At 41.2% G+C, this 15,701-nt stretch overlaps 1 protein-coding gene across 4 annotated transcripts in view; it reads right to left on the reverse strand.

Moving 5' to 3' along the window:
• Positions 1-712: 712 nt before the first annotated feature.
• LOC107272005 (RNA polymerase II elongation factor Ell) overlaps positions 713-15,701 on the reverse strand; it is a 59,682-nt gene continuing 44,693 nt past the window's right edge. Inside the window, exons 1-9 of one of the 4 annotated variants that reach the window (XM_025089287.1) lie at positions 10,991-11,261; positions 7,057-7,181; positions 6,283-6,399; positions 5,725-5,961; positions 5,538-5,611; positions 5,240-5,449; positions 4,137-5,112; positions 3,880-4,057; positions 713-3,704 (exon numbers count right to left, since the gene is read on the reverse strand). In XM_025089287.1, the coding sequence (XP_024945055.1) occupies positions 3,471-3,704; positions 3,880-4,057; positions 4,137-5,112; positions 5,240-5,449; positions 5,538-5,611; positions 5,725-5,961; positions 6,283-6,399; positions 7,057-7,181; positions 10,991-11,173 (2,334 nt within the window). In that variant the 5' untranslated portion in view covers positions 11,174-11,261 and the 3' untranslated portion in view covers positions 713-3,470. Of the gene's footprint in view, positions 3,705-3,879; positions 4,058-4,136; positions 5,113-5,239; positions 5,450-5,537; positions 5,612-5,724; positions 5,962-6,282; positions 6,400-7,056; positions 7,182-7,257; positions 8,553-10,990; positions 11,262-15,701 lie in introns of those variants that run through there. The other 3 variants (XM_015748683.2, XM_025089288.1, XM_015748682.2) reach the window with 3 other exon arrangements.

Genomic DNA, 15,701 nt, shown 5'->3' on the forward strand with positions numbered 1-15,701 from the left:
GGTTAATTCTACAGTCAACCTTTATACATATGCGTATGCGCGAATATATTTATATATGTATGTTTGTGTGTATATATATATATATATATATTTTTTTTTATTCGTTCATTTATAAATAAACGCACGGATTCCAATGACGCGTGTCATCCTTACTCATTTACAAGGTGCAGCGCACGCAACGAGGCGAGACTGTTCCACTGTGCCATACGTTCAATCGTTCACACGTATAAAATCGTAGCAAGTCTGTTTCTCAAAAGAGGCTAATTTCACTCGTTTTCTTTTTTTTTATTTTTAAATTATGAACGCCCGCGTCCGGGATGCGCGCGCATGCGAGTTCAGTCGAATGCGTCGCCGTAGGGCAAAGACCTATCGTGTCCAACGGCTAAGTCAGTTTGGACGCGCTGATTATAAAAAAAAAAAAAAAAAAAAAAAAAAAAAAAAAAAAAAAAAAAAATTCCCATCTCGTCGGTATAAGAATAAATCGCGAGGATGCTTTATTATGAAATCGGAAATTGGCGTCGATCTTCGGGCGAAGAGCGAGCGTTTCCGAAAAACGAAAATCTTACATAGAAAGAAAAAAAAAGTAAACACAAAGAAAACGCATCGTTGTGCGATAACATACTAAAATTCTGAGTAACGCGGTAACATTATCCTTAATTCGTACAATCTTTTTAATTTTTCATCGTATCTTCTTTTCTTTCTTTTTCTTTCCTTTTTTTTTTTTTTCTTAAATTTAACATTCGTCCAACGGTCTCTCTTTGCTGTACCTGTTACTGTTGTGCTCTTTAACGTAATTGCCATTGCCGGAGGCTCGAGGGGTGACTGGGGGCTGAGCGAGATGGAGTTTATCATTTGGTAAGTTTTGAAAAAAAAAAAAAAAAAAAAAAAATTATTATTAAATTTTCTATGGACATTATCTGTTATCAAACTAAGCTTAGCGGGAGGAGAGTGTCGGACTCGATGAGCAACAATGAAAATCAGCATCATAGGCACGCGATAGCGTGAGAGTGCGTCCATGCACATTCTACGTATGATACACGTGTATTTCTTTTTTCTTTCATACTTCAGTTTCCTTCCTATTGGCGCGTTAATCGTTTAAATTACTTAAAACGAGGAATATTCGTTCCCACATTTATATATTTTTCGTAATTCCTTACGCTCGGGCCGACCACGGAACGGCAGAGTCACGTCATTGTATTTTAATTTCAATTTTATTTTTACACAAGCATTGAACCGATTAACGTCTACAGTACGAACGGAAGGCGTGCCGACATATTTATATATATACAGGGTGACTCCGAAAAGCGTCTGGACGTCATAGAAGAGGACATCGATATAACGAACGAACGCTCATGAAGAATTGGTCGGGCTTTTTGAAATGTTCACGGAAAACTTTTCCAGTACTGGTACATGCATGTTACGTGAATATTCAATAGTGAAAGATGCGAAACGAAAGGATTCGACAAAGTTTGGCACCGCGTGGCTGTTCAATGCTCGCTCGAGGAAGTTCTCTCTTTTTTTTTCTTTTTTTTTCTTCTTTCGTTCACCGATACCAACATTTGGTCATCGCTTTTGACAGTATTCGGCGCATTCCGTGACGGCGCGTGTTTATTGGCTATTCGCTATATCGAATGTGTATCCGAACAGTAATCATAGTAATGATAATTAATTACACGAATAAAGTATAAGTTTACAAGCGAAATATGGTGGTATGCCTGTACACTGTTCTCATTATTATCATCTATCTCTCGTTATTCATAATCATTATGATCGTCGCCGCTATCCTCATTCTCATCCTAATCATAACCATAATAATCATCAACATTGTCATTACCCCCATTATCATATCCCTTTCGCATCACATCGTTATAATCATCAACCGCATTTCTTTTAAACCTAACTTCGATATTCTTTTTAAAATTGTTATTTATGAATTACAATGAAGGTCACTATCATTAATAATGTTACTCAATTAATCGCTATCATTAAAATTATTAAAATATTTATATTACTCAATATACACAATCTGGACAAGATCACATTGCCATATATCTCATCCGATCACTTCGATCACTTCGATCGCTCCTTGTTGGTTTTTTTTTTTTTGTTAACGTTTAACGCTCATTTAATTCTTTCTTTTTTTTTTGTTCGGCGGATTCGCGAAATTCCGAAACACGCGCGTTTCGCGCAGTGTATGCGCGAAGGTGTGTTTACATGTATCCGTGTGTGTTTGCGTCTTTCGAATATGCGCGTACATCCCTCATTCAAACGGATTAACTAATATTTTCTTTTCCCTTTAATTCAATTACTTTACCTTCCATCGCCCGTATGATAATCGAGGAAAGTAATGACGTGCATATATGTCGCGTGGAGCCTTTTTTTCCTACTTCAGATTATCCCCAATTAACCACCGAACGTGTCGCGCCAAAATTAGAATTCTATCCATTGAGAAAGACACACGGTATATGTGTCATACTTATTATTTACTCGGGTCGTGTGATACGAACGATTATAAAAAGGTGATTTCCCGACCAAACAAGATAACTGAAAAGTTTCCCGAGAAATTTTGATAGAATTATCCGAAAGAGGAAGGACGCAATGATACGCGAAAAAGTTTCCAAAGGACTGCGGAAGCGCCACAAAGCTTTTTCTGTGTCACGTTCCCGGTTATTAAATTTTTTTTTTCTCGTTTGATATGATTTAGAATTAGTGATAAACCTTTATTGATATTGGTACCAGATAATAGGATATAAGGGCGCGAACAGTAGGGGCGGCACTCCTTTTTCTCACGCTATTCTCCTGCGTTACTTCTCTTGGAGAAGGACTGGGGGAAACGCTTCCTGGTGAACGCGCGGCAAACCCTTTTTCCTTGGACCCTCTCACACAAACGCATAACTACTAATCTGGACACTTGGACGTGCGTACTGTAATTACTTATATAGTTTACTAAACATTTTCTTCACTGAACAGTCTTGGACGCTACGCAGCTTTTTCTTTCCGTAGTGCGGATGGAGTTCTTGCTGACGCTCGTGGCATTTGCGAGCGTGACTTCCGATTGTCTTCGGCGGGTCGCCGATATTGTTGCGTCCCGACGGCTCCGACGCCGTGGCAGTAGTCTGGCTCGTGTGCGCCGTCGGTTTCGCGAAGGTTGATGGTGCTTGAGCAGAATTTGTTGCTACGACGCGTGTACGTGTACAGATACATTATATACGTGTATAGTAATCTTTTCGTCATTGTCTTCACCGTCTTCTTGGATCGGACGCCATGCGAAAATAATGAGCATCGAGGTCCCACGTGGACCGACGTCTTAGAGTCTTCGAGAGGACGCCTCAGGAACAATTCGAACCGTATCGAGGATAAAGTTAAGCTTGTAGTATGCCGATAAAATGCAGGTTCTGCAATAATGTCGACAGCAATGTATTGACAACCGAGAAGAGACAGGAAACGAGAAGCGGCTGTTTGAGCTTGTGTCAGTAGCGCAAACTGTCGACGTCCATGCCGACGACACCGCCTCCTCCAGCGCCGCTACTACCGCCAGTTCCACTACCGCTGCCGGCATTTCCGTTTTGCGTGTCATATTCCAGGACCAGCCGTTTTATGTGGCTCAGCTTCTCGTGTAGATAGTGAAATCGCCGTTTCGTTTCTTGATGAACTGGGTCGCGTTTCGTCTCATTGTACTTTTCCAAAATTTGTTCCTTTATTTCCTGCACACATAATTCATATGACTTAGCATACGTCCTCGTTAATTCTATTGCTAATATTTTTTGGCCTCGACCTTTCGAAAATCCCTGACCCCAGCCTGACCAAACCCGAGCTTTGGTTTCCCTCAGCTACCCTTGCGCGTGCGCATTGACTGAATTAAGCAATGTTACGACTCACCTCAGATCTTTCATAGTTCCCATATGCCATCTCCTGCTTCAGCCTCTCCTCGAGCTGAGCGAATCGCTTCGAAACCTTGGCTACCTGGGTGTGCAATCTTCGGTACTCTTCGTAGTCAGCGTTGAACTCCGCTTTGTAGCGCCTCCTTTGCTCGGCGCTGCTTATCGTCGTGTAGTATCTGGAATCAAGGATTAATTTTTATTTTCTAAAATAGGATCTGACACTGCACGGGCACATTTAACCGCGAACGGACTCACGTGAGGTAGTCGGGATACTCGGACGTCTTGGAGCTATCGGAGGTAGGCGAAACTGGTCCATAGGAAGAAGAGACGGTTCCGTTTCCAGTGTTGCTGGCAGAATAGGCAGAGCCAGACAGATCGTTGTAGGAGTTGACAGCAGTCGTATTTCTCTCTCTTTCCCTAATCTCCCTGATGTCCCTGGAATCCCTATCGCCGCGATCCCGGTCACGTTCCCGTTCGCGCTCCCGGTCCCTCCTGTCGGCCAATACTCCATTGGGACTCGCACCGTAGCCAGACACACTACTGCTTGATCTCACGAAATTCACTACCGCACCACTGCCTTCACCGGCGCCTGACGTCGTCGAGGACACCGACGACTTATTGTTATTACTGCCGCCCCCGTAGTGGCTGCCTCCAATCTGACTACTGTGGGTCGTTAGACCACTATGCGAATTATGGCTGCCGCTCGGGTTGCTAGGGTGCACGGTATGGTTGACGTCCTCACTGTCACTGGTTGGCGTCAGGCACGGTTTACCGACGCCATAGCTGCCACGTAGCACTTCACTGTTTGTTGTTCTTTCGGGCCGGTACTCGCCCCGGTCGTTGCCGCGATGCTGCGATCTCTGGTCCCAGCTGTTGATCTCGCTGACAACACTACCACCGCTGCTTCCTATTCCGCCACCGCCACTGCCGCCGTTACCGCTACCACCACCACCGCCACCACTACCACCGTTACCACTACCGACACCAGCACCGCCGCTGCCGTTGCCTCCGCCGACACTATTTCCACCGAGTGTCGTCCTTCCGTTATCCACGGTGCTAGACGTGGAGCTCGGTTCAGGCTTACGATAATGCGATATCCGTGGTCTTTTCGTTTGAAGACCATCGCTACCCTGGTAGTAACCCGGTCTCTTTGACGCGAGGACGCTCGGGGGTGGTGCCGTGATCGCCGGCGGTGATCCCGGATGGGTAGAGTTTGGTGACTGTCCACTGCCTGTTGAATAAACATCCGCTTACGTTACCACGTGCGCCAGCATCACTCTCATCGTCTGACGAGTGTCTTCAAGGACGTTTGAAAATGATTCCAAAGCGTATAAGGATTTAGTCAAGTGGATACTTGCCACTGGATCCTCCGTCGCTGGAACCTGGGGGTGTCAGATTCTGTGGCTTCCGCCTCTTCAGCATCGCCTTCTCCTGCTCAGTATAAAACGGCCAATCCTCTTGCACGTCGTTCCACACGTGCCTGTGCAGGTGGTAGGTATTGTCCCTCATAAAGGCCACCTGCTTGAGTATCGTCATCATGGCGGATCGCTCGCGATCCTTGACACCTTCTGCAACGGCAAAATCAGAAAAGCATCGGTAACTCTGGATGATCAGGATTCAAATGGTAAACGGCGTGTAAAGAGAGTCATACGGTACCTCGGACCACGAGACGATCATGCAGCTCAGGCTTCTTGTAAGGCTTCAGAGCGAGTAGATGTATAAGCCGTTCCCTGTTGTACAAAGAAAAACAGTTAATGAGAGGCGAAGCCGAAAAAAAGCCAACAAGTTCAAAGAGATCAAGAGAACGAAAGAAATATACTACAATGTTAACATTTCAACCTACTTGAGTGGCCTCCGCACAATGTCGGGCATCTTCTTCTCAGGCTGGGATCTGACAGTGGGAGGATTACTAGGGACTGGCTTATAAGAAGAGAGCCTGGACGGCTGGATGTTGGATGATGCTGGAGCAATCGCGGGTTCTCGATGCCTGGCACTAGCTGGAGGTGGTATCGTCCTTCCGTTTCCTTTCACCTTCACTTTGCGTCCGATATCCGATTGATTTGCTTTAATCACCCTGGTGCTGTAAAAGTAACAGTTCTCAGAGTCGTGCCTGATCATACATTAATCCTCATGCTATGAAAATGATCTAATGACGATAAATATCACACGTTGCTATTAAATTGACCTTCGACTTCAGCGGATGACTTAGACTAGTCGCAGTCACAAATTCCTTAGACCTTGACCATAACTAGACTAAACGAATCAGCCACCCCGACCAAGACCCCAGCTACGTCACGACCAGCTCAGACCAAGCCTGTATTACTTGGTCAGGTAAAAAATATTCTTTGGAATTCGTTGCAAAGCTTTTATCGTGTCTGCTTATATTTTTATGTATATTTACCATTTGTTCTTGCTATTCTCCTCGGCCACGGCCATCCTGTGCCTGGTGGTCTCGTAGACGTCGTCGTTGGCCTGTATCCGCATTTTGCACGGCAACGCACCGAGACTCTCCAAACTCCTGAAGGAAAAGTCAAATTATTTTAAAAGTTTGTCAAATTTATTTTTTTTTTTAACTTTTCTTATTAGGCTACAATTTAACAGGATTACGGGAGATGATCACGCTCCGATGAAGAACGCTCTCCAATGTCTCGTTTGGTTAATTAATTAACGAAACGAAGTAACAGGTGGATTCGATCATCCATGAAGAGCAACCAAAAAAGAAACTTCTTGAGTAATCGAAATCGCAGCCCCTGATTCTTGGTTCTTGCTCGTAGAACGAACCGTTATTACGCGTATTTTCTTATCCTTATCAACACTGCTCCACCCTCTGCCTGTTTCTATTTTGTTTTGATACTATCCTCCAGCGGCCTTGTATCACGTCCTCGACTGAACAGCTGATCGCAAAATAATTTTGATTAAAAAATAAATATCACTGGAGCAAATTTAATTAACCCCATCAGCCACTCTTATCTGACCTTTTTCTATAAATACATTTTTGCCTTCCACTTAATACTTTACGTTCAAATCCCTGCCGGTTGTCACGTTAACATACTATAGTCAATTACTCTAAACTGATTTTTATTAATAAACCAATCTTTATGTACGTCTTATATGTTCCTTACGTAATATCCAGAGTGTATATACATTAGACACAGATCAATTCGAAGATACTTACTTAGGACCAGTTTGTTGGACACATTCGAATCCACCCTGAGGACCTTCGATGTCCTGATTACCCGAAAGGCTAAAGGTGAATCCAGCAGATCCATGATTGGACTGTGTGGATGGGAAGGAGAGTTGCTGGAAAAAAAGAAAAATAGGATCTGGTTAATCATCAATATTCACTAGATGGTATCCGATAAGAATATTTTATTACTTTTGCTAATAGGAATCCAACATTTTTTATGATTTACAGCCTCATTCAGGTACGAGATACGCGTCTTGCCAACTGTTTTAAATAAACTTCGAATTTTGCTACCTGCGTTCACGTGTCAATGGTAAACTGTGCTAGACTTTGTATTTGTAATATTTATTCAGCCCGTACAGTCTTATCTAGTATAGCGACCCATGCACTCTGTCTACAATGAAACTGATCAGAAATTGAGTAGGGACTACTTGTGGATTATTAATCAATTGAAAGCCTTCGTATACAAGGAAATTTTTGGCTGAACTTGCTGGATGTTTTTCTAATCATTTAATCTGGTTAATGCTCATGTGATATTAGAGTAAACATAAAAACAGGGAACCTTCTTGTTGTGGGTTATCAATAAATTCTACAATTTTAGGTTAGACTTGCTGAATGCTTTTTCTAATCATTTAATCTGGTTAACACTAGTTATATTAGAGTAAAAATTAAAACAGGGAACCTTCTTGTTGTGGGTTATCAATAAATTCTACAATTTTAGGTTAGACTTGCTGAATGCTTTTTCTAATCATTTAATCTGGTTAACACTAGTTATATTAGAGTAAAAATTAAAACAGGGAACCTTCTTGTTGTGGGTTATCAATAAATTCTACAATTTTAGGTTAGACTTGCTGAATGCTTTTTCTAATCATTTAATCTGGTTAACACTAGTTATATTAGAGTAAAAATTAAAACAGGGAACCTTCTTGTTGTGGGTTATCAATAAATTCTACAATTTTAGGTTAGACTTGCCAAATGCTCTTTCTAATCATACAACACGTAACACGGACTTCCACTAATAATTTCTTGCTACTTCACCAAGTAACGGATACTTGAAAAATTTTTATCACAAAAATGACTCGGCGAATCAATCAACCAAGTATCGAGAATCTCAATAATTGGGAATGATAAGAAATTTTTTGTCTCGCAGATAAAAGAGCCAACTATCCGATTACAAAATCTGCTTCTGTATTACGATTTCAGGTGAAATCATCGTAACGACTGAAAAATATTTCTTAAACGCAATTCGTCATTCGGCTCGCTTACGGTTGTTGTTCAAGCTTAATTATTAATGTGCGATATTAAAAATCAGTATTTTCTTACAAGGCTGAGCATACTGACGTATTAATAAGTATGATTGTGTCTTTTGCGCATTGAAGGTATCTTGTGTCGCAGGGGAATAACAACTCTAATGGGCTATTAATTTTTTAGGTAAGCGACGTGACGGTAACCGATCACCAGACAATTTACGGGCTTTATTGCACAGCCAATAAACATCCTGGAATTTATCTTTCAAGGTGACCAATTGACAATACCAATCAAAATGAATTTAAGTGTGCCTAAATTTATGACTTCCCAAATAATCATAAACTGTCCACCTATTAAAAGTCATCGTATCGAAGATTGATCTCCGTCATCCGCACGAACCCATAAACTCATCATCGATCATCGATCATCCATATCACGTTATTGTATGCAGATTCAAAATCGATCGATCGATCACAACCCTATGATCCATGAAAAAAAAAAAAAAATCATCCGATAGTCTTGTCATATCTTCAAGTAGAATTTCCGTATGGTTCATCCATAGTTACTACACATAGGCGCAGTAATTACGAAACAACTGTCAAAAGTGACAGCTGACGTAATATAAGCCGAGAAAAATTGTTTTTAATAACTTTTTCTATTATTCACGCAAATTTTGTCGATCGTGTAAAAATTTATGTAAAATAAAATTTTTAGCAAAATTAAGGATTCTCGAATTATTCTCCACGACATAATTTTCTGTATCCGGCAGATTGCGGATATCTTGACTTTAATAATTTAAAGACCTAGTCAGGCTCTGCTTTAATCGTGTGTTATTTCCGTGGCTCGTAAATGCCCAGTAATTTAATTCCGAGTAAAAAGCAGACTGGATATACTTGAATTAGCTTATAGCAGAGTCGGAATTTTTTATCAGTCCCTTTAACGAGTACTAAATGTAACACCCCCCCTCCCCCCTTCGATCAGATCGAGATAGTAGATTCCATTTGATCTTTTCTTCATTTGCATTAATATTTTAACCCACCACGACGGTCAATGTCTGAAGCTTGTATTTATAAGCGAGGAATGCTGCGATTTCCACTTTTACTTTAATGACGCGACGTTTTATTTATACCACAGGAATTCTATCCTTGTGTTATATACATTGCTCAGAGCCGATTAAAACACTGTGCGGGTCATTCGGTTTAAAGGATCTTTCAAAAACGAAGTATCGTTGACGATGCGCACCGTCAGGTGAAGAATCGTTAAATATTTACAATTTTTAGCATTCGTCAGCAACATTGGTATTACGCAGATTGGCCAACGCTGTCCATTTACATATATATATATATATATATTTCTTTTACATTGTATTACTTCATAATGACGTTACATAAAGGTACATCGACTGCTGGCAAAAGAAAAAAAAAAAGCGTAGCCATTAATAAAAAGTTCACTTGACACGCGAAATTGCTTGGAAAAAGTCAATACATTAATCAACGCTGTATTCGCGTATTTTTAAATTAACAAGTTTCACAATTAAGTCCATTTTACACGTTGCCCTACGACGTCCCGAGTGTAATGGTTCGTAATAGGTAATCGATGGGGAAAAAAAAGCCACCGTTTAAGTAACGTCCGATAAAAGTAACGAAACATACGTAAAGTAGTGACCGGTTATAAATTTCTTTTTTTTTCCCCCTTTCTTTCCAGCTTTCTTTCCTACCCCCAAACCGGTCCCCCCTTTCACAACGCGTGACGCTTGCCGTGCGCACGCGCACGCGCAGTTCGCCTCTATCGAGGCCACCGAGTCTCTTATGGCCAAAAAGTCGAATTGCGATATGAAAGTCCCGCGTGAAGGGAGCCGCAGAGTTCTCGGGCCCTCTTTCGAATTTCACTCGGATAGTCGATACAGCCACGACGGAACGACGGCTCGAGGCCATTGTGATACGATATATTATTTAATCCTGTCTCGGTCGACGAGACGTGGTCGCAGTCACACGAGAAAGTAACCTGCAGGAAGTAACATTTTTCAAGATTCGCCACGTTCCCATTTCAACCGTACCGTTGCCACGCTCCAGTAGTTTATCGCCGATTCTCGAAACTGCAAAACCAAACTTTTTATCGCACCGATAGCGCAAATATTTTCAATCGGGACGGATTTTACATTTCAAAAAAATAATTATACAGTCCATACGTCTTGTCGTACTTGGAAACCGGCTTTTTTTCAAATTTCACCACCGGTCGCTGCTTATCCTATGAAAATTTTCTAATCTCGAAATACATTTTTGGGTGACCAAAAATATTAAATATACAAAAACAGTTTTCTCCTCGATGCCCAATCGATCGCAGCTTATCCTTACGCGTGTAAATTACGCAAGACGATAAAAATTACTGTATAGATACAAAACACGGAGTTTTCATATCGTAGTGATTTTCGTGTGGTGCTCGAGAGATAAAGCAGAAAGAAAAATAGACAGTAAAATACCAGTGGGGTCTGTTGTTTAATGCTTTAATGTGGCTGATAGGATTTTTTTTTATTTTCTTTCAACGATAAGGCAATGCCGCAAGGTTATCCACGAGAACCCCATCTGGTGGGGTTTTCAGGGTCAAGTCGTCGGACGTTAATGAACGTCCCGTCAGGAATACAGAGAACGAAGTGAGACGTTCTTTTTTAACGACTTACTTTATTACTGGATCCGATCGAGAGAGCCGTAGAAATCTCGTCAGAATAAATCGGCACTGCGTTCCCGGTAGGAGAGGGAGCTCTCGTGTGTCGTGGCTCCCAGGGAGGTTTAAAGTTACTCGTTACGCGTCGAAGAGAGAAAAACAGCTGATCCGAGAAGTGGGAAGAACGCGCCGACACCATTCGGGCCAATTTCAACGCGGAGTCACGACGTGCATTTCTTTACGTCTCGTTAGGCAACGCCGTTTGAAATTTTCAAAACATTCTCGAAATAGCCTTTGGCATACTTGTCATAAAAGTCTGTCCCGTAGATATATTTATTTTTTACGCTCGTTCGCATTCTTTTATTTTCTTTTTACTCATACATTTTTCCTATGTATACAAGTATACAAGTGTGTCCTAACGCACTCGATCGATTACGTTCCTAACCTAAAACTGACTTTAGACTTGATCTTTGACGGAATCCCAGCGGACACAGGGGACAGCTTTCACTGCTTGGCCGTTGTAAAGCCTTACCGCACCTACGTTACACAGCAGAAATCGTCTAAACGTGCAAATACAACTTGCACGTAGTAACCGAGCAGACGGTGTTTGCGGTATAAGAGCGACATGTAAAAGGATATCGGGTGTCCGATAAAACGTAATGCGAGACAGAACGACGTTAAATAGAATGGAAAGAAAGGAGGTAAAAACATATTGAAAAGCTAATGAAATTAACATAGGACGATAAAGATAAATTTTTAATATCGAGCTCATAAAAAACTGTCTTATAATTAAAGTCAATTATCGATTGATCACTGCCAAAGTGTCAATTCGTGGAAATTTCTAACCTCAAATTTACTCCATCGCGTCTCACGTGTAGATCCACGATTACTGTCATTGAAAACCTTACGGATGATAATAATTAAAATTCAAAATTATCATCCGCACGTAAAATTTCAAATTTTCAGATCGTTACAAATTACACACCAGGTACGTGCGTAGCATCGAAATTTTCGTAAAAATAAACTAAACCTTATTTCTGCCGGTATCGTTAGACAATGCCTAAACAAAGGAGCCTAACCCAGTGGGAAGGCACGACCCGTCGTAACCCAATGGCATAATAAAGCTGCCGCAATCTTGAGGGTACTAGGTTATACACGTTCAACGTGGAATCAGCATCCATTTAAGTGTCACTGCGGTAGTAACGTATACGGCCGGAATAGGCCAGAACAAAACTCGAGGAGGAAACGTTCAGATTTCAGTATTATTATTAGTATGGTAATAAGGAGGAGGCGGCGGTGGCGCGAGGGAGGATAAATGGAAAATATATATATATATATATGTATATACAAGTCAATGCGGCTAAGGCGACGGGTTCTCTCGCGGTTCTACGCCAAATAGAAGAAGTGATCATGTGCCCGGTAGGTGTCCCTGGCTAAGGATGAAACGCCATTTGGCACAAGGTCGGCAAGAGTGCGCGCGCGCAGATATGCACGATACGATACGTGATATATGTATATAGTGTTTGTATAGTATGTACACGTATGTATATATTTTGTATGAGACGCAAATCCCCTGTGGGCCCTTCCCTCCTGATAGTGCATATGATCTCTTTTTTCTTTTTTTATTTATCCGTCTCTCTCTTTTTATCGTGCCAGTCTTGCTTTTTGTTTTACACTGTATACGGCACTTTACATATATATTTGTTTATCTAAACGATTACACTGTTACGTGAAAAAATATTGGAATTTCGAATATCTGTATACTGTGACGCACCTAGGATAGCCGTATAGGATAATCGCTACAGGATTAGCCGAGTAATTAGGGTCGTCGCGACGAACGGGACGCGACGCTAATCGTTCATGTAAATCTATTCGATTTGAAAGATCGCGATACGGTGTAAATCTATACGGTTTTTTTTTTTTTTTTTTTTTTTTAAAGGAAAACCGGGATTTGCCGTGTCGAGGAATTTGGCGTAACGGGTTAATGGGATGTTGATTATTTTTTTCATTATGAATTGAAATGAATGAATTCAAAACCGGCTTCAAGTTGTGTACCAGGCCTGAAATCGTAGGTGATATATTTTTGGATTTTTTTTTTGAAATCGTGCATTTTGACTTTTTTTTTTTTTAATGCACGATACTTTTTAACGCAAATTATCGTTAATTTACGGATTACGGATTACAGATTGCAGGGTGGCGCAACGCTGGTCGGGGAACGGCGTTATGAAATCAGCTACTCTTTCGGTCGTACCAACGTTCGAAGTTTCTAATTTTTTATATACGTCGACCAGCCAGAGATTTACCACCTCCACTTGCGACACATCGGGTCGTCCAATGTTTGAATTTTTTTTTTTTTTTATTAACGGTACAGTTTGTACCACTGTTAATTGACGTATCGGACATTCACTGCAGACACTCGAACGATCCGATTCAACCGCGAATTTTCACGGTGCTAATGCTAATTTCGAAAGTCAATGAAAAAGTAACGCGACAACGGTCCAGTTATGTGATCTTAAGAAAAAAGGAAAAAATAAAAAGTGAATATCATACCAACCGTATATGCCAATGTTAAACGTTCATTCTGCACCAATGACGCAGTGGCGCTTGGTGACTTTAATAAAAAATCTACATTTTTTTTTAGGGCTGGCTCATGTACTATTTTATTGATAATTATTTTACTGACATCGATTCATTTTATTCAAGCATAAATAATACGACGTGCTTGAGTTTTCCGTGGTTTTCGTAACCTCGTGGTTTTTTTTATTCTTTTTTTTTCAATTTTTTTTTCTTGGTAATAACCAGTTTCCTACCTAACCTGGTACCGAGAACTTTGTCGACCTCGGATCGTCAAAAAGTCTCTTGGATGCCGTTGACTAGTACGTGGAAAAAGACACGGAGCAAGTACCTGGAATTTGTAGGAGCTAAGCTAATTTTAGAAAATTGAATATAAATTTGAAAAAAATGAGCAATGGATTCTACAGGGCGATTGTAAAGTATCATTTGAAATTAACGATTCCCTGTGGTAATCCGAATTGGTATTCCTCGTTTGAAAAGAACCTAGACCCAGTATCGGGCCGTAGTATTGCCCAATACTTGCAGCAGGTAACGCGCGGAATTGGGTTAGAAAGTACGCCACGTAACCTTCAGATAGCTTTGAGTGGTTAGGTTGCGAAATAATTTTGGTTAGTTGGCTTTTCTCGGAAATTATAATATTACCGGTTAGCAAAGAGAGGCGAAAATCGTGAGTGAAATAGGAGAGACGATTTTTTGTAAGAATTTTGAAAAAAAAAAATAGGGCATTGTTAAATTATGGGGAATTCACTTATTTGACCTTTCGTTCTATTCGGCACGCCCCATTGGTGGATGGCCTTCGAAGCGAGAAGCTCATTGGTCGAGTTTGATTCTTTTCCCTCGCCAGCTACCAATGACGTAGCACATTCAAATTCACGCACAGTTACGGGGCACGCTGTTGCGCGACATAAAATATTCGTGGAAATCATCTCCACTTCGTTATGCATTATTGTAAGCAGCATAGGAAAGACAAAGAAACCATTTTTTTTTTCTTCAAAAATTCCTAATCGATCAACCCTTGCAAATACTCTTCGAAAAGAAGGAATCGTTCATTTACCGACGAGCTTAGGATAGCACGTTACCAGTCGGTAAAGAAGAATCGGCAAGCGTGCCGAATCGAAGGAACTCGAGTAGGTTAGAGTACGGAGGTTCTTTTATTCCTCATTAGGACCAATGACCGACACATGCGGACTGCGCAGAATACGCTTTGCTTCGAGAAAAAAAAAAGACAAATAAAGAGACCGAGCAAGATTCGTAGCTCGAGGATTACGTGCCTCGAAAGAAAAACGTAATCGGTTCTGTCGTAAGGAATAAGTAAATGCAAGATTAAGAAAATTTTTTTTCATAAAATATTTTTAATTCCCAAAAAATTATTTTACATCGTCTCATCTTCGGCTTGCGGAAAACCACGTGACGACGACGAACACGTGCGTCACTCACAGTGACATGGTGCCATCGACTGTCACGACGCGGAAATATTATTCCCAACTGTCAAATTCTTGGCATCGCGCAAAATCGTAATTTACAAAAAAATTATACAAATTTTTTTTTCGAATTATTAATAAATCTCAGAGAACCACATCACGTATGTGTACTGATACAAAGAATCCGCGATAAATTTCCTTCGCGGTCTTACAACGGGTGGGTCCGTAATATTTTTTCTGTATCTCCATGAAACTTTTACCGATCCGTCGTATCCTATTCGCGCCACAGGAGAGAAGCCCGAAAGGAGCGTGACTGTTTTTCGAAATAAAGGGAAACGAGACACGTTTCATTTCAAGAGCATACATATTCAACATACGTGCTCACGGATTTCACGCAACGACCTACACGACTGGAAACTCGACTGGATCGATGCCCATATCGATTGCGTAAACAATGGCTCCTGTAAGAGCTGCCGATTTTCATCGTGTCGCAAAGTCCTGAACACGTGGTCGCATGGGAAGCTTGAACGAGCAAGAAACAAAAATAAACGAACCAGACTCCGACGTATGTTTGGCCAGGTGTCATAGGAGCCTTGAGCAGTCAGCTGATTCTGTGCTTGCGACTTGAGTGCTAGCGAAAACGCGTGTCATGGGCTTTAACGAGAGACAATAATAAAAAATCAAGGAGAGGAAAAAAAGAGAGAGCGAGAGGGAGGACTCCCGCCCCCCCCC

This window comes from Cephus cinctus, unplaced genomic scaffold (assembly GCF_000341935.2).
Source record: "Cephus cinctus unplaced genomic scaffold, Ccin1 Ccin1_scaffold1086, whole genome shotgun sequence".
NCBI classification, from domain to species: domain Eukaryota; kingdom Metazoa; phylum Arthropoda; class Insecta; order Hymenoptera; family Cephidae; genus Cephus; species Cephus cinctus.